Below are 25,682 nucleotides of genomic sequence, written 5' to 3' on the forward strand. Positions count from 1 at the left end.
TGTTTGCGTTGTTTATGTTTGTGCTTTTAAAACGCGTTTCTAAAGAGTAAAACAATTTTAAATCAATGGTAATTTAAATAAATAAAAATAATAAACTAAAAATTAAAATCAATAGATAAAATTTCTTCTTCGTGCAAATCCATAAAAAGTTTGATATTAAAATTATATTTGATTTTAAAATTATATTTTACGATTATATTATAAAATTATATTATAATATTCTTCCGAATTTAAAAATAAATTAATATCCATAACTTTCAAAATTGCAAATAATTAAATAAAATACAACAATTTTGCAAAAACATTAAAGAGCATAAGAATATTATTCAATAAAATTTTAGGTTACTTTGAATTTTCGATTTCCTAGAAATGTACTTTTAAATCGTTACTTTTTTTGTTTAGTACTTGTACTTTTACTTGTACTTTTTACTCGTTACTTTTTAAAATAAGAACTTTTTACTTTTTACTCGTTACTTTTTTAAAAAATACTTGTACTTTTACTCGTTACTTTTTAAAAGTAACGTTGCCATATATGGTTGTGGGCAAGGTTGCTTTGTAGTCCCGGAGGTCCAGGGTTCGAAATTCTGCGAATGTCGACTTTAAATTTCTTTTATTCATTTTATATTAATTTTTTTAATATACTTTTCGACATTTTAACGTGAATCAAGTGTTCTGTTTATAGAAATAACTTTTTTTCTTTTGGGAAATAACGAATAATAGCTAATAAAGGGATAAATTTTATTTATTTATTTATTTTACTTTATGTTATCTTTTTAACCTTTTTTTCATTATTTTTAAGTGAAATAAGTGTTCGATATATGAAAAGAAATATTTTTTGTCGTTAAAGAGCGAATAATGGATTAAAAGGGGACAAAAGTCGTATCAGGAGGCACCCTCACATCACACCCTGCAACTCCCTATAATATTAACCTATAAATTTCAAACTCGGCACAAAATTAAAGTTTAATGTAACAAACAATTGTACCAAAGGAGTTTTTTATAGACCAATTAGTGGACCCACAATGGGCCAAAATAAGTTTTGTTGACTAAACCTCAGGTGATGTTTTTTATCTAAATAATCGCGGGGCTGGCAGGTGAAGCGTAGCGCAGTTAGTAGCGCTGCGGGTAAGTTAGATACGTAGTCTCGGAGGCTCTGGTACGAAACCCTACGAGGGTCGACTTTCAAATTCCTTTATATTATTTTTTTAGATATATTTTTTTAAATATATTTTTCGATATTTCAGCGTAAATAAAGTGTTCTGTGTAAAAAAATAAAAATTTTTCCTTTAGGAAATAGCGAATAATATCTAATTAACGGATAAATTTCGAATAATTTTTACTCATTTATTTATTTTATTTCATATTATTTTATTTAATTCTTTTCCAGTATTTTAAAGTGAATAAAGTGTTCTATATATGAAAAGAATTTTTTTTCTTTCTTAAAGAGCGAATAATGGCTGAAAAAGGGACAAAAGTCGTATCAGGGGACACGCACACATCACACCCCGTAACGCCCTATACTATTAACCTATAAATTTAAATCTCGGCAAGAAATTAGAGTTTAATGTAATAAACAATTGAACCGAAGGAATTTTTTATAGACCAATTAGTGGGCCGATAATGGGCCAAAATAAGTTTTGTTGACTAAACCTCAGGTGATGTTTTTAATCTAAATAATCGCGGGGCTGGCATGTGAAGCGTGGCGCAGTTGGTAGCGCTGCGGGTAAGTTAGATATGTAGTCTCGGAGGCTCTGGGTACGAAACCCTGCGATGGTCGACTTTCTAATTTTTTTATAATATTTTTTTTTAAATATATTTTTCGATATTTTTGTAATTAAACGTTCTGTATATAAAAATAGCTATTTTTTCTTTAGGAAAAAAGCGAATAATAGCTAATAAACGGATAAATTTGGGATAATTTTTATTTATTTATTTATTTTATTTTATGTTTTATTTTTAACTTCTTTTTCAATATTTTAAAGTGAATAAAGTGTTCTATATATGAAAAGAATTATTTCACTTTGTTAAAGAGCGAATAATGGCTGAAAAAGGGAAAAAAGTCGTATCAGGAAGAACGCACACATCACACCCCGTTACTCCATATAATATTAACCTATAAATTTCAAACTCGGTCCGAAATTAGAGTTTAATGTAACAAATAATTGTGAAAAAGGAATTTTTTATAGACCAATTAGTGGGCACACAGTGGGGCAAAAAAGTTTTTTTGACTAATCGACAGGAGGTGTTTTAAGATAAATATTCGCAGGACTGGTATGTGAAGCGTGGCGCAGTTGGTATCGTTGTGGGCAAGATTGATATGTAGTCCCGATGGTCCTGGGTTCGAAACCCTGCGAGGGTCGACTTTCAAATTTTTTATATATTATTCCTTCAAAATAAATTTCGATATTTTAGCGTAAATAAAGTGTTCTCTATATAAAAGTAACTAATTTTTTTTTTTAGCGAATGGCGAATAATAGCTTATAAACGGAAAAATTTTGGATCATTTTTATTTATTTATTTATTTTATTTTATATTGTTTTTTTTAACTTCTTTTTCAATATTTTAGAGTGAATAAAATATTCTATATATGAAAAGAATTATTTTTCTTTGTTAAAGAGCGAATAATGGCTGAAAAAGGGAAAAAAGTCGTATCAGGAGGAACGAACACATCACCCCCCGTAACTCCCGATAATATTAACCTATAAATTTCAAACTCGACATGAATTTAGAGTTTAATGTAACAAACAATTGTACCAAATTTTTTTTTTATAGAAAAATTAGTTGGCCCACAATGGGCCAAAATAAATTTTGTTGACTAACCGAGAGGAGGTGTTTTAAGCTAAATATTCGCGGGGCTGATATGTGAAGCGTGGCGCAGTTGGCAGCGCTGTGGGGAAGGGTTGTATGTAGTCCCGGAGGTCCTGGGTTCGAAACCCGGCAAGGATCGACTTTAAATTTTCTTAATTTATTTTATATTATCTTTTTAATATACTTTTCAACAATTTAACGTGAATCAAGTGTTCTGTACATAGAAATAACTATTTTTACTTTGGGAAATAGCGAATAATAGCTAATAAATGAATAAATATTGGATCATTTTTATTTATTTATTTATTTCATTTTACGTTATTTTAACTTCTTTTTCAATATTTTTAAGTGAATTAAGTGCTCTATGTATGAAAAGAATTTTTTTTCTTTGTTAAAAAGCGAATAATGGCTGAAAAAGGGACAAAAATCGTATCAGGGTTGCACGCACACATCCCACCCCGTAACTCCCTACAATATTAACCTATAAATTTCAATCTCGGCAAGAAATTAGAGTTTAATGTAACAAACAATTGAACCGAAGGAATTTTTCATAGACCAATTAGTGGGCCGACAATGAGCCAAAATAAGTTTTGTTGACTAAACCTCAGGTGATATTTTTAATCTAAATAATCGCGGGGCTGGCATGTGAAGCGTGGCGCAGTTGGTAGCGCTGCGGGTAAGTTAGATGCGTAGTCTCGGAGGCTCTGGGTACGAAACCCTGCGAGGGTCGACTTTCAAATTCTTTTATATTATTTCTTTAAATATATTTTTTAAAATATATTTTTCGATATTTCAGCGTAAATAAAGTGTTCTGTGTATAAAAATAAAAATTTTTTCTTTAGGAAATAGCGAATAATATCTAATTAACGGATAAATTTCGAATAATTTTTACTTACTTATTTTTTTTAATATTATTTTATTTACTTCTCTTTCAATATTTTAAAGCGAATAAAGTGTTCTACATATGAAAAGAATTATTTTTCGTTGTTAAAGAGCGAATAATGGCTGAAAAAGGGACAAAAGTCGTATCAGGGGGCACGCACACATCACACTCCGTAACTTCCTATAATATTAACCTATAAATTTCAAACTCGACATGAATTTAGAGTTTAATGTAACAAAAAATTGTACCAGAGGAATTTTTTATAGACCAATTAGTGGGCCCACAATGGGCCAAAAAAATTTGTTGACTCACCCGGAGGAGGTGTTTTAAGCTAAATATTCGCGGAGCTGGTATGTGAAGTGTGGCGCATTTGGTAGCGCTTTGGGTAACGTTTGCATGTAGTCCCGGAGGTCCTGGGTTCGAAACCCTGCAAGGGTCGACTTTAAATTTTTTTAATTTATTTCATATTATGTTTCTTAATATACTTTTCACCAAATTAACGCAAATGAAGCGTTCTGTAAATAGAAATAACTATTTTTCCTTTGGGAAAAAGCGAATCATAGCTAATAAACGGATAAATTTTGGATAGTTTTTATTTATTTATTTATTTTATTTTATGTTATTTTAACTTCTTTTTCAATATTTTTAAGTGAATTAAGTGCTCTTTATATAAAAAGAATTATTTTTCTTTCTTAAAGAGCGAATAATGGCTGAAAAAGGGACAAAAGTCGTATCTAGGTGCACGCACACATAACACCCCGTTTCTCCCTATAATATTAGATTATTTATTTCAAACTCGGACCAAAAATAGTGTTTAATGTAACAAATAATTGTAAATAAGGAATTTTTTATAGACCAATTAGTGGGCACACAATGGGCCAAAAAAGTTTTTTCGACTAACCGGTAGGAAGTGTTTTAAGCTAAGTATTCGCAGGCCTGGTATGTGAAGCGTGGCGCAGTTGGCATCGTTGTGGGCAAGGTTGATAAGTAGTCCCGGTTGTCCTGGGTTCGATGCCCTGCGAGGGTCGAGTTTCAAATTTTTATATATAAATTTAAACTGATTTTAAATATAAATTTAAACTTTTAAACTGATGTTCTACCGCAGTGTTTCCCAAAGTTTGGTACGCGTTCCCCCAGGGGTACGGGAACAGTTTAGTGGGGGTACGCGTTCTTATGCGAAATATCTTGTAACAAACGAAAATTTCAAAAATTTTATCTAAAAACAAAGCTAACCATGAAAATTTATGATTACGTATTTTTCTTCTTGCTAATTTTTGCAGAGTTAACAGTTAATAGCTAAAATATGGTAATAAAAATAAACATATGTTTGAAAAAATACGTTCATTTTTTTATTAGTGGTACACAGAGTAACGAAAAATTTAGAAAGGGTACACAAAAGTCATAAGTTTGGAAAACACTGTTCTACCGTAAAGTGCTCGACTTCGCGTGCAGGTCGTCGGGCTACCGAAGCGGGGGTGCCATCCCCTCTGCAGAGAATCAAAATTGTGATGGCATGTCTTCGATTCATCCTCAGGGTTGACCGACACCAATAGCCCATTGTGCAGCTCTAGTGCGACGCAAATGAACTACAACAACAACAAGAAAAATCATTGCTCATTTTGTGATGGGATAACCGCAAGGCTAAAAAATTTTTTACGTTTCCCCGGGATTGAAATAAATATAACACAATAGCTATTTAGTTTATACCACGAACGCGTGTAAGAATTTATCGTATTAAAAATGTGTAAAAAATATTTCTAGAAAAAAATTGTTTTTTTTTCATTGGTGCTTTGTGGTGCCGCCTTTACCTCGGGTGCCCTACGCACATGCTTAGTTTGCTTAATGGTTTACCCACCCTGATTCTGATGAGCTACCAACCTAGGACAAGTAAGGAGAATTTATAATTGATGCTGTCCTTGTCACCGGCGCCTCCTTCACCCGTGAGACCTGCTGCCATAAATCTTACACCTGCTGCAATAAATCCGTCACCTGTTGAAATAAATTCTCCACCAGTTCAATATTCTCCGCTTGTTCCAGTTTCCAAGTCGCGTTCTGTTGTTTTGATATTGCTCTCAGAGGAGTACACCTGGGGCCGGAATAGCCAGGTCGGTAGGAAGCTGGGCCTATGTTCGTGGGCTAGAACCCCGTCGGCCGAAGACTGCCCGTGAAGTAAATGGTGACTGATGCACGTAAATCTGTCGAGTCGCAAAGTCTTCCATGTTCCCATAACAAATCAATACCTCTGGGGGTACTGAATTGGAGATTGATCGTTCTCTAATTCAGGTAAAAATTACGATCTGTAGATGTATGTATGAATGGTCCGCCCTATAAGCGGGTGTGACGTATGGGTGTGGCAGAAGTCGAATTCTTGGCCATACATGGCGTCACTGGAAAACATGAACAATCGCACCCCTCTACTTTAACAGGCATAAGAAAGAAGAAGAAGGAGTAAACCACTCTGGATTTCAATGGTATCTGCAAAAGATTTTAGGAGCCCTTAAATTGTTGTTGGAGAAATACTATTTACCATTCAACCTTCCATAACGTCTTGGAGGAAGAAGAAAAAATTGTCTGGAAAATTTCCCACGAGTGAAATTATAAGCCTCTCACCAAGGCCCTCTAGATTTAGTGAAACTACCAGCATCACTAATAAATTATTCTTTAGATCCAGTGAAACCAGACCCAGCCTCCTCTAAATCCAGTAGTCCCTCCATCAAATCCCGTAGCTTCTGATCCACCCACCAATGGCTTCCTATCTACTCATCTCGAATACCTAAAAACCTAGCTGAAGTGGAAGCTGTAGTGGTGTGTCAAGATCAAACAGAGGTTTGAGTTTCTATCCCAGCACCACGACGCATAAAAAAATCACTTCATCATGTGGCAGAGCTCAACCATGTCTCTATCTGTTCAACGTTAGATGTCGCCACAGACGAGAACCACAACTTCAACTCTGGTTTTACTTTATCCCATGTTTCAACTCTGGTTAACGCCTGATCGGTAGGGCGCTGGGCCCATGTCCGAGAGTTCGTGGGTTCGAACTCCACAGGCCGAAAACTCCCCGTGTAGTAAATGGTGACTGATGCACGTTAAATCTGTCGAGTCGCAAAGTTCTCCATGTTCCCATAACAAATCAATACCTCCGGGGGTACTGGATTGGAGATCGATCGTTCTCTGATTCTGGTCAAAATTACGATCCGTGGATGAATGAATGGATGTATGAATGGATCCGCCCTATAAACGGGTGCGACGAATGTGTGTGACAGAAGTCGAATTCTTGGCCATAGATGGCGCCACTGGAATACAAGAACAAGTGCACCCCTCTGTCTAAACAGGCATACGTCAACAACAACTCTGGTTAACAGTGGAAAGGCGACAGACGCAAGTTGTCGAGGGCCCTGCACATACCTAACATTTTGTTTATGTCTAACCAAGAAATTATTATTATTAAATTTATATTTGTTTAATGCACCCTTTATTTATAAGATAAGATATATTTATAAGATCTTCTCATAAAGCGTAGGATGGGTACAAAAAAAGTGTCAATATTATGAAGTATTTTATTTAAATTTTAATTTTTCAATATATCATCATGTAAAAAAATTAGATTAAATTAAATGATACTAATTAATAGATATAGTAAATATTAGAATAAATTTATATTAACAACTTTATGAAGAATTAAAAAAAAAATTTTTTTTTAATGTTTTGGTACAACATTAATTTTTAAAAATAATAAGATAAATGCGGATAAAACAATATGCTTTATACTTGTAGAATATATTAAAAAATGTTTTAATGTGTTACTTTAAGAAGTTTTTGCACAAAGTGTACCAAATGGCAAATAAAGAGTGACCCAAAAAACCTTGGATAAGTACTGTTTATTACATTTTCACTAAACAAAAGAAAATAAATTCAGGCGATTATGCATCTAGAAATTTTTATACTTATTTACATTTCATATAGAGTCATTATATTCTGAACTTTATCCCATTTTATTACTGTATTTTTTAGTATTTTTTTTTTAAAGTTCATTGATTTCATTTTCTTTGAACCAATTTCCAAAATCAAATATTTAAATAATGTTGTTTGTTCTGAATTAGCAATATTATTTTAAGAGATATTCAGTATTCAAAAATGAATGTCGCAAATGCGAAATTGTCTATTATACGCACTTAGAAATATTTAGATGCGTACATACTTAAATATTGTGCCCCATAAATTGTTTGCAATTATTTCCTTTTTAATGGTGGTATAGTATGCTGTAATCGACCTGACCGAGCTAGAAAATTTTGGTTAATATTAAGGGTAGATAACAATTTCCTCATTTTCACGCTTTTATTATATTACGCCTTAGAAAAGGAAAAAATAATTTTAAGTGAAGGAATATTTTTATCTACTTTACAACTTAACAAAATAAATAAAATAAAAACAATTTTTATTAAATATAACGTTGTCGTTGTTGTTAATTTACGTCGCACTAGAGCTGCACAATGGGCTATTGGCGACGGTCTGGGAAACATCCCGGAGGATGATCCGAAGACATGCCATCACAATTTTGATCCTCTGCGGAGGGGATGGCACCCCCGCTTCAGTAGCCCGACGACCTGCGCGTGAAGTCGAGCACTTTACGGTAGCACAGTTTAACGAGGACCAATACCGCACACCCTCGGTCCCTTCGCAGACTGATCCAAGTGGTCACCCACCCGCACACTGACCGTAGCCAGTGATGCTTGACTTCGGTGATCTGCTGGGAACCGTGTCTTAACGATCAGTCCACTGCGGGACTATTAAATATAAATATAAATATAATATAAATATTAATATTAATATAAATTAAATATAAATATTAAATATTGACCATAGCCGGGGGTCTAACCACGATCCCACGAGTTGCTAGCAATTTGTTGCTTCCTAGCATTTAACCCTAACGGTCACACTTGGCTGTCCGGCTTTATTCAAATTGTTTTGAAAAGAATAGCCCTTTTAAAACTAGTTTCATATTAAAACATGGATGACATATTGTCTAAAAAGGCACATATCATAAGAAATACTTCAAGAAAGCACAAGATTTTCAGCTTATATATCAAAGTAACTAGTAAAGTAGTAGAGCAGACATTTTGCAATTTTTCGTTTAATTTTATCGAAACACGTGACTTTTTTAAAACCTATTTGATATGAAAGTATGGGAACCAAAAAAATCTTTCAAAATACCTATATGTGACTAAAAATATTTTAAGATTATTTTTAAAACAGTACTATTTGGTCCAAAGTATAACAATGTACAGCTTTCACCTTAAATGAACGGAAACTTGAATTCTTTCAATGGAACTTTTCAATGAATTCTTTGAATTTTTTAAAAAGCATGTTCCTTGTATAACTGGTTTCATGCTAATATGTGAGTGTCATATTATTTTAAACTGACAATAAACATGTAATTTCTAGCGCAGAGAACCCAGAACTGCGAATTTTTGAAAAGCGTGTTTATTTTAAACCCTTTTCGTATTAAAATTAGGTAATCATATTCTCTAAATATGCCCATATGGATGGTGTTTTCTGCATTTGGGAACGCTGCAAGCTCCGTATCGCCTATACTTCCAGGTTACTGTTACAGGTGTATTTTAAGGTCATTTGGATCACAACTTTATCATTGTGTTTTGAGAATCGTAGCAAACGTGGTAATTGATTACATATTACTTGTGTTTATAATGCTAAAGTTGCTAACACTAACGTAAGATGGTGCACAGCTTGCAACAAATAATAAACAAATGGAAAGAGGCCAAATCAGGACTGCCAAAAATGCGAGTTATTCAAAATCTAGCAACCATGTCACCTTTTTTTAACAATATATCTTATAAATAACTAAAACAAACTCACCAGAATTACTTAATAACATTAATATCTTATGAAGTACGGCAGATTTGAGCTCAGAAATTATCGAATTTATTTCTTTGATTGAAAACAAAATTTTTCGTTTGAAAATATCACCTCGCAGAATAAGCCGTTGTAAGCAGTTGCAAACTTTCTAACCGGAACTAGAGCAGGTATGGAGCTCGAGATTGTTATTGTTTACATTTGTATTGAAAACATGATCCATATGACTATAAGTACGCCAAGATTTTTTTAAAACTATTATTATTTTTTATCCCAAAGCGCGCAATTTTCATTTTTATTTCGGAACAAGCTCCGGTATTTTTTTTTTTTTTTTTTTTTTTTTTGTTGCTTCGTAGGATCAGGGTGATTATAATTAAAGTTTCGATTTCAAAAATCGATAATTTTTAAACTGCTCGTCAGAATGACCTGATATTTTAGCAGAACAGTCACGAGGCTGTGGAATTTTGTTTGGAGAAGAGAAAAATAATTCCAAAATCTGCCGATAGATGACGACGTTAGGGTAATGTAAGGTTAAAGACCAAAAATGGATTCGTTACACACAGGAATGTTGTTAGCGAAGAAACAATATAGTTCAGGGCTTTACTAAACATTTATTAGCAAAAGACAAGAATATATGCTTACAGCAACAGCAGTGATAATGCCGGGGTCATTGCTTTGGAGTGGTTTCGCCTCGAGTCGTCTGGAGAAAGGGAATCTCTTTCTTCCGTCTATTATGTTAGTCCTAAAGTGAAGCTACCCTCCCTAAAATGCACCATTCTTGTTTCCACAGTACTAGACCGCCTCAGACTTTTTGGCGGGAGGAGTTCTTAACTTAGAAAAACTACAGATTCTCAATTTTCCCAGTGTGAACAACATTCTTCAGGCACCCCCAAAGCCAAAAATCACACCGGATTAAGTCGGGGAAACAAAGCGGCCACGTTGTTAGAAAATGGCGGCTTATAATCCTATCGAACTCAGCAGCTGCTTCACTGGAGTAACAATGTGCGGAGGAGCTCAATCTTGCATGAATAATACACTGACGTTGCTGAAGTGCCGGAAAGACACGGTTGCGCAAAAGTACTTTATACCGCTTTCCAATAACGGTGTAGGTAACAGAATATATAGATGTAGTAGAATGCATAATAGTAGAATATACACTCAGTATAAAAATGATTGTAGAATGTTAATTTGCTTCAATGTGTTCTTAAGATAAAACAAGTTAAAACCAGAAAGTACTCCATGTTTCCATGACAAATCTTACCTCTGGAGGTACTGAATTGGAGATTGATCGTTCTCTGGTTCAGGTCAAAATAACGATCTGTGGATAAATGAATGGGTCAACCTTATAAACGGGCTTTAACGTGTGTGTGACTGAAGTCGTATTCTTGGAATTCATCATTGGAAAACAAGAAACGCACCATCTGCCTTAAATTCGCTTTGTTTCACCAAGCAGGCTTGCTGGTATTGGAAGTGACATTAGAGGCCGGGATAGCCCGGTTGGTAGGGCACTGGACCCATGTCCAAGAGTTCGTGGGTTCGATCCCCGCTAGCCGAAGTCTCCGTGTAGTAAATGGTGACTGATGCACGTCAAATCTGTCGAATCTCTAACTCCTCCATGTTCCCATAACAAATCAATACCTCTGGGGGTACTGATCCAGGAGTTTCTTTGTCTTCTGGATTGGTTCAAAATTACGGCTGCGGAGTTGAACATTACTAGTCGTAAACACAAAAGCTGGGTCGGCTGTTCAACGACGGATATAAAATATTAAAAAGTGGCATAAGAAACAATAACATATCTATATCATTACATAATATCTCGCCAGAATTTTTCAAGTTCAGGCATATTGTAAAGGTTCAACTTTGTAATGTTTCTTTAGAGTTACTTTTCAAAAAGTTTCATTTTGAGTTAATGAAAAATGTCCGACCCCAAAACTGTATTTTAAAATTCTTTTATTTATACATTTTCAAAATATTAAAACTTGAACAAGCATTATTTAACATAATAGCCGTATGCTAGCTACTTCGGATAAAATATAAGAGTTTAGATGTCACACATAGTAATAACAATCAATATTTTCTATAATACAGCAACGTATAATTCATATAAAAAATTTCTGATTTAATGTATCTTTAATGTAAGTTTAAGTACATTTGGACAAATATGTTTACTACATTTTTATGGAGAATGCAATTTATTCAGTAACTAATTAATACTTTTTTATTTTATTTATCGAAATGAACTCGATTGAATCGGGTTACCATCTTTATCATTTTATTATTTAATTAATTTTTATTATTTAATAAATTTTATAATAAATTAATTTTGATACATAAATTAATTTTAATCTTTTTATTACTTAAACTTAAAGGACATTGATTTATAAAGAAAAAAAAATATTTAAAAGATAACTTTACAGCTAAACTTTTGTTCGCATTTTTAAAGCTTTAACTTAGAAAAAAAAATATTTACGAATTTAAAATTTGGTAACGAAAATCAATAAAAGATATTTCAATACAACGAAAATTATTGAAAAATAATAATTAGCTATTTAATAAATAAGAAAATCGTCTTTATATAATTCTCTGTAGGTTAATGTAGAGTAACTTTCTTCTCCGAGGATTGTATATTATAATAATTAGACCAAATTATTAGACGTACTGTAGTGTTTTAATAATTGCATGTTTTGCACGAGTTTATAGGCAATACTTTTATATTTAAACATACATGTAATGGGTTTTTATGCAGGAGATTTTTTATATACTTCCTATTTGTATTAATTTTAACGTATTCCATAACAATGTTAACCAATTGATACACGTACGTCAAATTCTTATAATATACTAATGTAAAACCTGATATAATAAATATTCTATATTTATATAATATATCGTCTAATTTATTCAGTCGTTGAATTTGGTCAAATTATAATGATAATTTGGTCAGATTATAATAATATGCTAATATAATACCTGATATAATAAATTTATATTATATAATACGCTAATACGTATGTATCAATAAAACCGATGATATTTCTTTTCTCGCGTTGGCAACAGTTTTCATTTTTAATTGTAGGATTCGGCGCGCAAGAGCACGTAGTGAGCATCATATGGCTAATCTATATTATATAAAACGCTAATACGTTTTAATTGATAGGCTTCGGCGCGCAAGAGCACGTAGTGAGTATCATATGTCTAATCGGGTGAATTCTCACCGAATTATCAAAAACATTCTCACAAAATTATCTTCATCGAAGCCGATGCTTTACATCCGGCCTTCAGTACTATTTCATATTGTTTTACAACACATGGTTTTAGCCCTCTGGTGGGAAAGACTTTAAAACAAAACGTACAACAGTTACTTTTCTCAACAACTGAAATTTAGAATAGTGTGATTAAGAAAAATATGCGAACTGTTTTCAATTTCAAATTAATATTGAAATGCACAGGTTTAGAATTTTCTACAGTGAAAAGTTTTCGGAACTTCAGTGTTCAAAAAAGTATACAAAAGCTAGACGTTAAGAACGTATCCAATGAGCTGCGAAAGCGCCAGCGAGCTGGGGGCGAATCCTCCTATAGGCTGAACCGTCCTATAGGCGACTGTTCAGCCTATAGGACGGTGATACTATAGGCTGAATCGTCCTATAGTATCACCTGATAATTAAGATTTTACATAGAATCTTATAGCGCGTCTAATAATTTGGCCAGGGTTTGTGAGGATTTTTAGGAAACGCTATGTACCATAACAATATTGATGGGATGACATTTAAGACATACTAGTTTCATCATTGTTCTCTTTCTCTCTTGATTGCAACCATTTCAACCTTTAGAGAATTCATAAAGTTACATCCTGTTCACTTAAAGTTAGACGTCGTTTCATAATCAGCAGCACTCCTGTTACAAACGCCAGATTCCATGGTCGTTGTGGTTATTTTTTCTTGCGTTTTTTCTTAATATGAAATTCTCAAAGATCTTTTTTTTTCTTCAGAAAAATCCTTTTGCTCTTGAATCATAATATCAATATCATGGACCATAGTACAGTGAAAATTTATTGCAACATTATTATGATGTTCAACTTGAACCATAGTATGGTGTTGTTAAATTTAAAAAATATGACAATATGGTACAACTTAGAATCATACACATATGAAAATCGAATGTTTCAACAAACATTTTTAGTCAATGCATCTCTAATTAAAAAGACAGGCTGCGATAAAATTCTGTTTAAAGGAGAAAAAAGACCTTCATATAATAAAATCTTAATATTGCGATGAATGGAAAATGTTAGGAAAAAAATTGTAAGTTCAAAACATTTTCAATTTTCAAATGTTCTAATTAAAAGGATTCCACACTGTTTTTAGAATAGTGGTGTAAAATAACTATAAAAAAGTATGCACATCAAAAGAAGCAAATTTATAAATAAATGGGAATAAAGTTACAAAGTCTAGCGAAATATTATCGATATCATTCTCAGTAAGGTAGAATTAAAAGCATCAAAATAGTTTTTTTTTCTGTCAGATAAAATTATGAAAAGATGAAATTCCATATTAAATTTATTTTAATATCTTCTGTTCATGAAATAATACTTATTAAATGAATCAAAAGAGAAGGATTGTAAGTGCAATTGCCATAGGGGTTATTTTATGCGTAATAAAATGACACGAGTATTGAAAATGCAATTATGTACAATATTCATAAGATTTTTATATCTTTTTCGTGAGCTTCTAAAACTGGTATTACATTAACGGGAGATATTCGAACTTTCATTTTATTTTCTAACTATAAATATTCATTGACATTGAAATGTCTATTCTAATCGAGTCCACAGTAATTAAATATACAGTCAAACTTCACTATAGTGAACCTTTAAGGGACCAAAATTTCGGTTCACTATAACCGGGAGTTCACTACATCCATACTGCAAACAATTTTAATTAATGGTTCTCAACTCCTCCCTTTTATTATTTTAATAAATGACAAATTAAATGAAATACGAAAATAATAAAAAAACATTATGTAGTAACAAAAAATGTCTTAAATTTTAATACACTTCGCAGGGCTCGAAAAACCATCCGTCCTCGGCGGTCAAAAATTCCTCGCGGACAACAAATTTCTCGAATCTAACGTCCGCGCGGACGGCCATTTTCCGTTACTGTTCGTGATACACTTTCAATTTTTGTTATCTTAAGGTCTGGTTTCATAGGACAAGCGCCTTATCTGGGCGTCAGCGGGACGTCAACGTCCCGCTTACGCCAACAAAATACTTGTTTGTTAGCTCAAAGCCTGGTTTCTTAGAACTAGCGCCTTATCTGGGCGTCAGCGGAAAGTTGACGTAGAGCTGACGCCAAAAAAATACTTTTTGTTAGCTCAGCGTGAGCAGTCGGTCCTACGCAGACATTATCTCTCATTGCGCATGCGTTAATAACGTAAACAAATATTTATTTTGAATTTGTATTGATTTTGTTTTTGTCGACCAGTGTTTTAGAGAACAAATAATGACTTTGTCCAAGAAAAAACACATTATAGCTGAGCTAAATGAAGAGTGCTATGTTTAATGAAGAAGCTATGTTTAATGTCAAAATCAAAATCTTGGCTGATTTCAATTTGCTGTTGGATGTTGTCCGCCATTGCTTCTGTGGTTAACGTCACGTTGTAATCCAACTGCAGTTGAGTTGGACGGCAATTGTAGTTCAAGATGAGCGTTCGATGACGTATACTATCAAACTCATAAATGGACCAATCAGAGGTTAGCGCTGATTTCCAGCTGACGGCGTCCTGTTCTAAGAAACCAGGCCTTTACAAGATTGTAGCTCCTCACTTCTAAAATGACCCTCTAATCTAGAAATACAGCATGGTGGAATTAATGTTTTCTCTGTCTGGGAGCACTGCAGCGGTTGAAAGAGGCTTTTCAGCAATGATCTTATAAAAAAACACATTACGTACTGGTCTTAAATAAGAAGCGTTAAACGCAATTATGAACATCTACCTAAATGGAAAATCCCTTTCAGATTTCTGAGCAGAAGCCTCTGTAAATCATTGGCTTGATTGTGGAACTGGCAAACGTCATATTTGATTCATTTAAAAAACGCAGTATCCTCGAATAAATTGACATTCCAGATAACTTGACTTTTGTCATTTAAATTATTTCATAAAAGAAATACTAAGTTTTGCTATTAGTAACCTAGTATTTCTTTTATTACTGTATAATGTAATCATAGTATTTGTAATCCTAGTAACTACTAATTCATTGTGCAATTTATATAAATGTTAGTAATAAATAAGAGAAAATTATATATTTATTTATTTAGAAGCTACGGGTTAGTTTCAAAGGAGGACGGGTACATTGTTGGACAAGCCGTCCTCGGGGACGGGTAAAATTTCCGAGTTTTTTCGAGCCCTGACACTTCGTCTTGCGTACAAAAAATTTAGGGATGGGACATTGAGATAAAAGAAACGAATAAGAAAATATGCTTATGGCTACATTCCACTCTATAGTTGGTTTTGAAAATCGGTATATGTAAAAATTTCAAAATTACCAGAAATGAAGAAAAAAACCAGTCGAAGACAGAAAAAAGTTCATAATATCCAACTTCCTCTCTTTTTTTGGTTCACTATATCCGCAAAAAATAACATTATATGTGTATAGCAAGGCACGGGTATGAACGTTTTGTTCACTATATCCGGGAGTTCTCTATAAACCGTGTTCACTATAGCAGAATTTGACTGTAATAAAATATTTTGTGTTCTCATTGTGTGTTGCTTAAACATTTTAGAAATTGAAAACTAATGAGTTAACTGCAATTTGAGCAGACTACAATAATTGTTGCACATTCATCAAATTAGATTGAGACAATGCGAATATAATATATAACTTAAAATGTTATAAAAGTAGGAAAATCATTTTTTTATGTTGCTTTGTTTATCAAAAAAATTGTCACACACGAAATATGTTCTGGCTGTAAGATCCATAAAATGCACAGCATCTTATAATCTTTTGATGGTTTCTTTATTTTCTTTAGTCTTTATAGGCACCGTTTTGGCATACAAAAGTTTATTAGGTTTCTTCCAATATTTTCATATCTTTTACGTCTGAAAAAAAAGAATATAAATTTATTTTAGAACATTAAATACACTTAGTGTCAGCAATGTTAAGTATAAATTTTTCTTAAAATTTTATTATTTTTTTTAATGTTAGGTGTTAAAACACGAACTAGAACTAATTAAGAACACAACTGAAATAATAAAGCACGAACTGGAAACTTAATTAAAACACAACTCTGTTTGAAAAAACTACCAATACTAACGTTAAAAGCATTTTAATAAGCTTAAATTTAACAGTTTTACTAACAAAAAAAAAATCATACTCAAGAACAAATCAAAACTGAAAAACATCGGTGGCGTAACTAGATCAATTAAAAAATACAACAATAACGGAGGCGCAACTAGATCACCCAATTTTTTGCAATTTATTATCGTTTTCAAATTCCAGGAAAATAAATGATCTAGTTCATCGCTTTTAACATTAGGCACTGAATTCTCGTTCATTGCCCCTGAAGATGTTGGAAGTGCTGATCTTATAACATTATTCGGTAGGCACCAGTAAACCTAAGTAACGGAGGCGAGCAGCATTACCCACGCTACACTGCCACAGACACCCGTTCATAGGGTGGGCTATATTCACATATCACGCAACAACACAGCGTGAAGAACATCCTTACGCTGAACGGGATTCGAATCTGCAACCATTGGCTTCGCAGCCAGGCACACTGACCCCTCTGCCACCTGGCCGGAGCTAATCATAAAGTTCAACGTATTCTATGCGACTAAAATGCGATTTCTTTGCAACTGATTGCAGAACAATACTCTCCTAAAATAAGCCAGTCTTAATGGCCGGGATAGCCTTTTGGTAGGGCACTGGGCCAATTTTCAAGAAGTCATGGTTTCGATCGCAGCCGGCCGAAGACTCTGCGAATAGTAAATGGTGACTGATGCACGTTAAATCTGCAGGGTCATAAAGTCTTCCATGTTCCCATAACAAATCATAACTTTAGGGGTACTGATCCAGCAGTTTCCCGGTCTTCTGGATTGGGTTCAAAATTGCAAGGCTACGGAGTTTAACATTAGTAGTCGTAAACCCGAAATTGGGTCGGCTGTTCAACGACGATTATAAAATAAAATAAGCGAGTCTTACTGATGACTTATCATAAGTAGTTTGGTTCTCAAGCATCACTGGCAGCGGTCAGTGAGAGGGAGGATAAATACTTTGACCAATCTGCAAACAGTACGAGGATGCTCGGTATCGATTAAGCTGTTGTACCGAAATGTGCTCGACTTTGCGCGAAGGTCGTCGGGTTACCAAAGTGGGAAGCCATCCCCTTTGCAGAGGATGAAAATAATGATAGCATGTCTTAAATCATTTTTCAAGATTGTCGTCAAGAGTTCATTTACTACCCTATAAAGTGACCGAATCCTAGCAATGGCCGGTCAATACGAATTCCGAACCAAGCTCACTCCAACCACAGTGCTGACCTAAAATATCCTCAGTGGTAGACGGATGATGCGTTTGTTTTCCCTTACAGTCAAGGCTAACCGTGGGAGGGTTTTGAGGTTTTCCCCACCATGTAACGCTAATTCGGGCTAGTTACGTCGAAAAGTCTTCCAAGAAGACAGATTTTCAATTTTTTTACTCAGAAAGCCCTCCATGAAAACAGTTTGTCCCCAGACTTGATCCATGCGTTTCCTTGTCTTTTGAATTTGGCTCAAAATTACAAGGTTACGGAGTACATTGGTAGTTGTAAACTTAAAATTGGGTTTGCTGTGCGAAGACGGTAGTAAAATAAAAATAGTTCATTGAGCAGCTCGATTGCAACAGAAATTTAGTACTACAACTTCTATTAATCCTAATGTCAGCAATGTATTTAATTTATTCTATACAACATGCGATGTGCCACAGTGGACTCATCGTTAAGACACTGTTCCCAGCAGATCACAGAAGTCAAGCATCACTGGCTGTGTGCGGGTGGGTGACCACTTGGATCAGTCTGCGTAGGGACCAAGGGTGTGCGGTATTAGTCCTCGTTAAACTGTGCTACCGTAAAGTGCTCGACTTCGCGTGCAGGTTGTCGGGCTACCGAAGCGGGGGTGCCATCCCCTCTGCAGAGGATCAAATTCGTGATGGCATGTCTTCGAATCATCCTCAGGGATGTTTCCCAGACCGTCGCCAATAGCCCATTAAGCAGCTCTAGTGCGACGTAAATGTACTACAACAACAACAACTTCGGCTGGCCGGGATCGAAGCCACGACCTCTTGGACATGAACCCAGTGCCCTTTGTAAAACATCAATAATTGTAAGGATGCAGTGGTTCTTTAAAACTAGATGAACAAATCCTTAGTGAATGCGTGTTTGCTTTTTTCGCGTTATTTTTTTAAATCATTTTACAACTAATCTTGATTGGGGCCTTCTTGCCGAGAAATCTTGCCATTTCTCCATATGCTCTGTACAGCAGTGGGTTCGAGTTCCCTCGCAATCGTGAATGCATCGAGTTTTTGATTGGTAGGGCTCTGGGCCCACGTCCAAGAGGTCATGGGTTCGATCCCCACAGGCTGAAGACTCCCCGTGTAGTAAATGGTGACTGATGCACGTTAAATCTGTCGCTTCATAAAGTCCTCCATGTTCCCATAACATGTTCCCTACTGATCCAGGAATTTCCTTGTCTTCCGAATTGGTTCAAAATTACAAGGCTACGGAGTTGAACATTCGAAGTCGTAAACCCAAAATTGGATCGGCTGTTCAACAACGGTTATAAAATAAAATATAAAATAACTTCGCTGTCTGTTCCTTAACTTGGAAAGAGCTTATTAACCGTACTTTGTCTAGAACACTTAATCCGGCATGTGTATAGATAAATATTCGTATAATTTAGCGTAAATAAAATGTAGTATTCTTTTAATGCAGAAAATGATAAATTCAAATCTTCAGGGTAAGTACCTTATTTTAAATATTTTATCTTTTTAGACTTATTATAAGTTTGAACTGATTTGCTCGTTACGAAAAGTGGATGAATATTTTTTAAAAACACGGAAGAATTTAAATTTCAATATGTGGTTTAACTATCTATTTTTCTTGCAAAAATATAACATATGTTTCAAACATCTCGTCACTTTGAAAAACTTAAATAAATAGTTGATAACGGAATAATTTGGTTTTCGTTGAAGCAAAAAAAAAGTTTGTTTTTCCTAAAATCTACTTGACTGAAAAGGGGTCTCGTTAAAAAGCTCTTTTTATAGAAGAGAAACTAGTTTGAAAAAGGTTTTCGAAGAATTTCATAAACTAGAGTAGTTCGTAGCTTATGATGCTTCTACGGGGTCCTCATTTTTTACTCAAAAATTCATACGATGGAATATTATTTTCAGTTTTGTATATAAAGACCCAGAATGTACTTCTCTTAATGTACAGTTCCTGTCCAAACTATTAGACGCCCTATAAGATTTTATTTAAAATCTTAATTATATGGTGATACTATATAACTTTATTGCTTTATGTGACTGAAACTGGCTTGCACTTGTTTACGTTCGTGTATCAATTAGACGATATATAATATAAATTAGACGATTGGATGCATTAGACGATATAAACTGCTGTTTGTAGAAAATGCAACACCATGAAAGAATCATCAGAATCAAATGAAATTTAATGCAGAAACGACTTGTACTGATACAAATAAATGATGAAATTTTCAAAACAAAAGAAACAAATTAAGCGTCCGAAATCAGTATTTGGTGCAGCCACCACGCGCTGCAATAAGTGCTGCTATACGACGTGGCATGGAGTCAAACAGATGTTGAATATCTGCTTGAGGAAGAGAATTCCATATCGCTTGTATGCGCAACCAAAGTTCGTCTTTGGAAACTGCAGGACGCGGATCACGAGTGAGACGCCGACCAACCATATCCCACACGTGCTCAATAGGCGACATATCCGGCGAATAAGCAGGCCAAGGAAGAAGTTGCATGCGTTGTGCTGAACAGAAGTCTCTAACAGTCCGCGCAACATGTGGGCGTGCATTATCCTGCTGAAAGATAGCTCCAGGGATGCCTTGAAGGAAAGGAATGACTTCGGGCTGTAGCACTTCACGGACGTATCTGTTGCTATTGAGATTACCCTCAATTCGTATCAAATTGGATCGTCCATGATACGAAATCGCACCCCAGACCATAACTCCGGGTGTTCGACCACTATGTCGTTCAATAATACACTCAGGAAGGCAGCGTTGACCGGCATAACGTCTAACACGAACACGGCCATCATGGGTCCACAAATTGAAGCGTGATTCATCTGAAAAGACAACTTGGTGCCAATCAGCTCGCCAGTCTCTGTGCTCAAGAGCCCACTGCCGACGCAGCCGTCGATGATCCGCCGTGAGGGGAATCCTGTATAATGGCACCCTTGCACGCAATCCACGGCGCAGCAGACGACGACGAATTGACGAAGCCGACAATTGTACACCTGTAGCAGTAGACCAATGTGCTGCCAGCTGCCTGGAGGAAGCTGTGCGATCATTCACCGCCATGCGGAGCAGGTGTCGATCATCGCGCTCTGACGTCACCTTCTGTCGTCCAGTGCCTGTTTTTCGAGTTGTTCGGTGCTCGTCGGTCCACTGCTTCCAAACTCGCATCACTGTGGAACTGTTCCGCTGCATACGAGCTGCTATTGCGCGATAGGAAAATCCTCCTTCTCGAAGGCCGATTATCCTCCCTCGTTCAAACTCCGTAAGTTGCTTGAATTTCTTATTCTTCCGTCGTGGAGGCATACTCAGGTCTCACTAAACGTTTGCCACTAACAAATAATCATAGACTATTTTCAACGTCCCGCTACAGCACTTTATTTATACGCTTTCAGCATCAATTCAGAGGGCGCTGCGCGCGCCACGCACGCGCGATGGCTCTGAAACTTTATTAATTTGCATAATATCCTATAATTGACATTTGCTGCGAATTTCATTTGATTCTGATGATTCCTTCATGGTGTTGCATTTTCTACAAACAGCAGTTTATAATATAAATTAGACGATTGGATGCATTAGACGATATATAATATAAATTAGACGATTGGATGCATTAGACGATATATTATATAAATGAGACGATTGGATGCATTAGACGATATATTATATAAATTAGACGATTGGATACATTAGACGATATATAATATAAATTAGACGATTGGATACATTAGACGATATATAATATAAATTAGACGATTGATACATTAGACGATGTATAATATAAATTAGACGATTGGATACATTAGACGATATATAATATAAATTAGACGATTGGATGCATTAGACGATATATAATATAAATTAGACGATTGGATACATTAGACGATATATAATATAAATTAGACGATTGGATGCATTAGACGATATATAATATAAATTAGACGATTGGATACATTAGACGATATATAATATAAATTAGACGATTGGATACATTAGACGATATATAATATAAATTAGACGATTGGATACATTAGACGATGTATAATATAAATTAGACGATTGGATACATTAGACGATATATAATATAAATTAGACGATTGGATACATTAGACGATGTATGATATAAATCAGACGATTGGATACATTAGACCAGTGGTTCTTAACCTATGGGTCGCGACCCAAAATTGGGTTGCGAAGCATATTTCTTGGGTCGCGCTGAGTCGAACCAAAAAAGTTAGTAATACACCAAATAATAAGTAATACCAACACCTCCTAAAAGAAGTCATTGTGGCTTAATCAGCCTAATTTTGACTTTTTTTTGGGTCGCGACATGAACATATTTCTCAAATTTGGGTCGCGGCTTAATAAGGCTAAGAACCACCGCATTAAACGATATATAATATAAATTAGACGATTATATACATTAGACGATGTATAATATAAATTAGACGATTGGATACATTAGACGATATATAATATAAATTAGACGATTGGATACATTAGACGATATATAATATAAATTAGACGATTGGATAAATTAGACGATATATAATATAAATTAGACGATTGGATGCATTAGACGATATATTATATAAATATAGACTATTTATTATATCAGGTATTATATTAGTACATTATAATGATTAGAACAAATTATTAGACCCACTGTAGTTTTTTAATAATAACATGTTTGACACGAATTTGTATGCAATACTTTTATATTTAAACATACATGTAATGAGTCTTTATTCAGGAGATTTTTCATGCACTTCCTACTTGTATTTATTTTTAACGTATTGCATTACAATATTAACCCATTGATACACGAGTGAAAACAAATCCAAACCGGTTTCATCAGCGTAAAAGCAATAAAGTTGTATAGTATCACCTGATAATTAAGTTTATGTATAGAATCTTATAGTGCGTCTAATAATTTGGCCAGATACTATATGAATCTAACTTATTTTATGCGCAGCGTTTCGCTATGACCACCCATAATGTATATCTTTAGATTCTTATTAAAATTGAAGTCTGCACATTCGTGGTCATAAATGAAGCAAAGAAAAATAAACTCTAGTAAAATATTTCGAAAAATGAAGTGAAACAGCTTACGATATGGTCACAATTTAATACTTAATTTAGGAAAAAATAAATTCTAATAAAATCTAACGAATTGCCACTACTGAAGTTTGATTCGAAATCACTAATACTATTTTGATGAGCCGTACAGTGGCTCAGGGGACAGTGCGTTAGCCTAACAATTAGGTGAACTGGGTTCCAATCCAAGCGATGGTTGGTCGATACGAATTCCGCACCAAGCTCGCACCGACCACAGTGCTGACGTAAAATATCCTCAGTCGTAGAAGAATCATGGGTTAGAGTCCCCTTGCCGCAGGACGTTTTCGTGGTTTTCCTCACCGTGTAACACAAATGAGGATTAGTTTCCTCAAAAAGTCCTCCACAAAGGTCAATTTCTTCCAATACTTGATTAGGAAGTTCACATGTCTTCTGAATTGGGTTCAAAACTACAAGGCTACGGAGTTGAACATTGATAGTCGTAAACCCTAAATTGGGTCGGATGTTCAAGGACGGTTATAAAATGAAATAAAATACTATTTTGATTGTCAGAAGAAAAAAGGAAGAGTTGAAAGTCTATTATTAGAGGGTGGTCATTACTAGTACTCGTTGGTCGATCCTTACTAGTGGACACCTGCAATTTTCTTCCGGCCAGCAATTGATGTTTTCATCCCGGAACCTGAACGTTTTCGTTTCTCTCTTGTATAAAATAATACAAATCAAGTTGAAAGCACAATAAGGCTTGTTTTCGGCGATTGTGCGGGGATTAAAAGATTAAGTTTTAATCACAATTATTTATATTTAGTCGCTCAGTGACCGGTGGCGTCTGTCAATTTTGCCCTATAATTTCTACCTATATTTTAAATGTTTTTCTTACACAGTCCCTGGCCATATTATTAGACACACTATAAGATTCTATGTAAAATTATAATTATCAGGTGATACTATACAGCTGTATTGTTTTTACAGGGATGAAAACGGTTTGAATTTGTTCACGCTTCTGTATTAATTAATTAACATTGTAATACAATACGTTCGAAATAAATATATATAGGAAGTATATAAGAAATCTCCTGTATAAAAACCCATCACATGTATGCTTAAATATAAAACAATTGCCTTGAAACTCGTGCAAATCATGTCATTATTAAAAAACTACAGTGCGTCTAATAATTTGATCTAATTCTTATAATATACTAATATAATGCTTGATATAATAAATATTCAATACTTATATATCGTCTGATTTATCCAATCGTCAAATTTATATAATATATCGTCTAATTTACCCAATCGTCAAATTTATATAATATATCGTCTAATTTATCCAATCGTCAAATTTATATAATATATCGTCTGATTTATCCAATCGTCAAATTTATATTACATATCGTCTGATTTACCCAATCGTCAAAATTATATAATATATCGTCTGATTTATCCAATCGTCAAATTTATATTACGTATCGTCTGATTTATCCAATCGTCAAATTTATATTACGTATCGTCTGATTTATCCAATCGTCAAATTTATATTATGTATCGTCTGATTTATCCAATCGTCAAATTTATATTATGTATCGTCTGATTTATCCAATCGTCAAATTTATATTACGTATCGTCTGATTTATCCAATCGTCAAATTTATATTACGTATCGTCTGATTTATCCAATCGTCAAATTTATATTACGTATCGTCTGATTTATCCAATCGTCAAATTTATATTATGTATCGTCTGATTTATCCAATCGTCAAATTTATATTATGTATCGTCTGATTTATCCAATCGTCAAATTTATATTACGTATCGTCTGATTTATCCAATCGTCAAATTTATATTATGTATCGTCTGATTTATCCAATCGTCAAATTTATATTATGTATCGTCTGATTTATCCAATCGTCAAATTTATATTATGTATCGTCTGATTTATCCAATCGTCAAATTTATATTATGTATCGTCTGATTTATCCAATCGTCAAATTTATATTATGTATCGTCTGATTTATCCAATCGTCAAATTTGTATTACATATTGTCTGATTTAACCAATTGATACACGAACGTAAACAAATGCAAACCGCGTAAAAACAATAAAACTGTATAGTATCCCCTTATAATTAAGATTTTAGATAAAATCTTAAAATGCGTCTAATAATTTGGTCATTCACTGTATATGTTACTTTGATGTTGCTCGTATCATATTTCATTTCTAAAACTCCTCGATGAAAGTATATGTTGACATACCTTCTTTAGCTACGTCAAAAAGAAAGCCACTATTAGAAGAAACACAATGCTATAGATAGAGCCTGCACACATGGATTGAGCTCCGGTATCAGAATCGTCTCCTAAAAGAACGAAAATATTATGAATTCTGCATTATAAATAAGCATAGAACGTCATTTAAAGTTTTTGTCAATACAAAGAGCTAAGCCTCCATTTCGCTGGTGGGCTCACCAACTCCGATGAATGCTTCGCAATAATTTCTGTTTCTTGGTATAAAACAGTTGAAATTATTCAACTAAAAAATATATGCCC

General features: G+C 34.2%; 1 protein-coding gene across 1 annotated transcript in view; it reads right to left on the reverse strand.

Moving 5' to 3' along the window:
• Window positions 1-13,916: 13,916 nt before the first annotated feature.
• LOC107449367 (uncharacterized) overlaps window positions 13,917-25,682 on the reverse strand; it is a 73,966-nt gene continuing 62,200 nt past the window's right edge. The window contains exons 5-6 of the mRNA XM_087166302.1: window positions 25,392-25,492; window positions 13,917-16,651 (exon numbers count right to left, since the gene is read on the reverse strand). Of these exons, the coding sequence (XP_087022428.1) occupies window positions 25,401-25,492 (92 nt within the window). The 3' untranslated portion in view covers window positions 13,917-16,651; window positions 25,392-25,400. The remainder of the gene's footprint in view (window positions 16,652-25,391; window positions 25,493-25,682) is intronic.

The sequence above is a fragment of the Parasteatoda tepidariorum genome, chromosome 6 (assembly GCF_982258835.1).
Source record: "Parasteatoda tepidariorum strain Cologne lab strain chromosome 6, Ptep-v5.0, whole genome shotgun sequence".
In the NCBI taxonomy this organism is placed as follows: domain Eukaryota; kingdom Metazoa; phylum Arthropoda; class Arachnida; order Araneae; family Theridiidae; genus Parasteatoda; species Parasteatoda tepidariorum.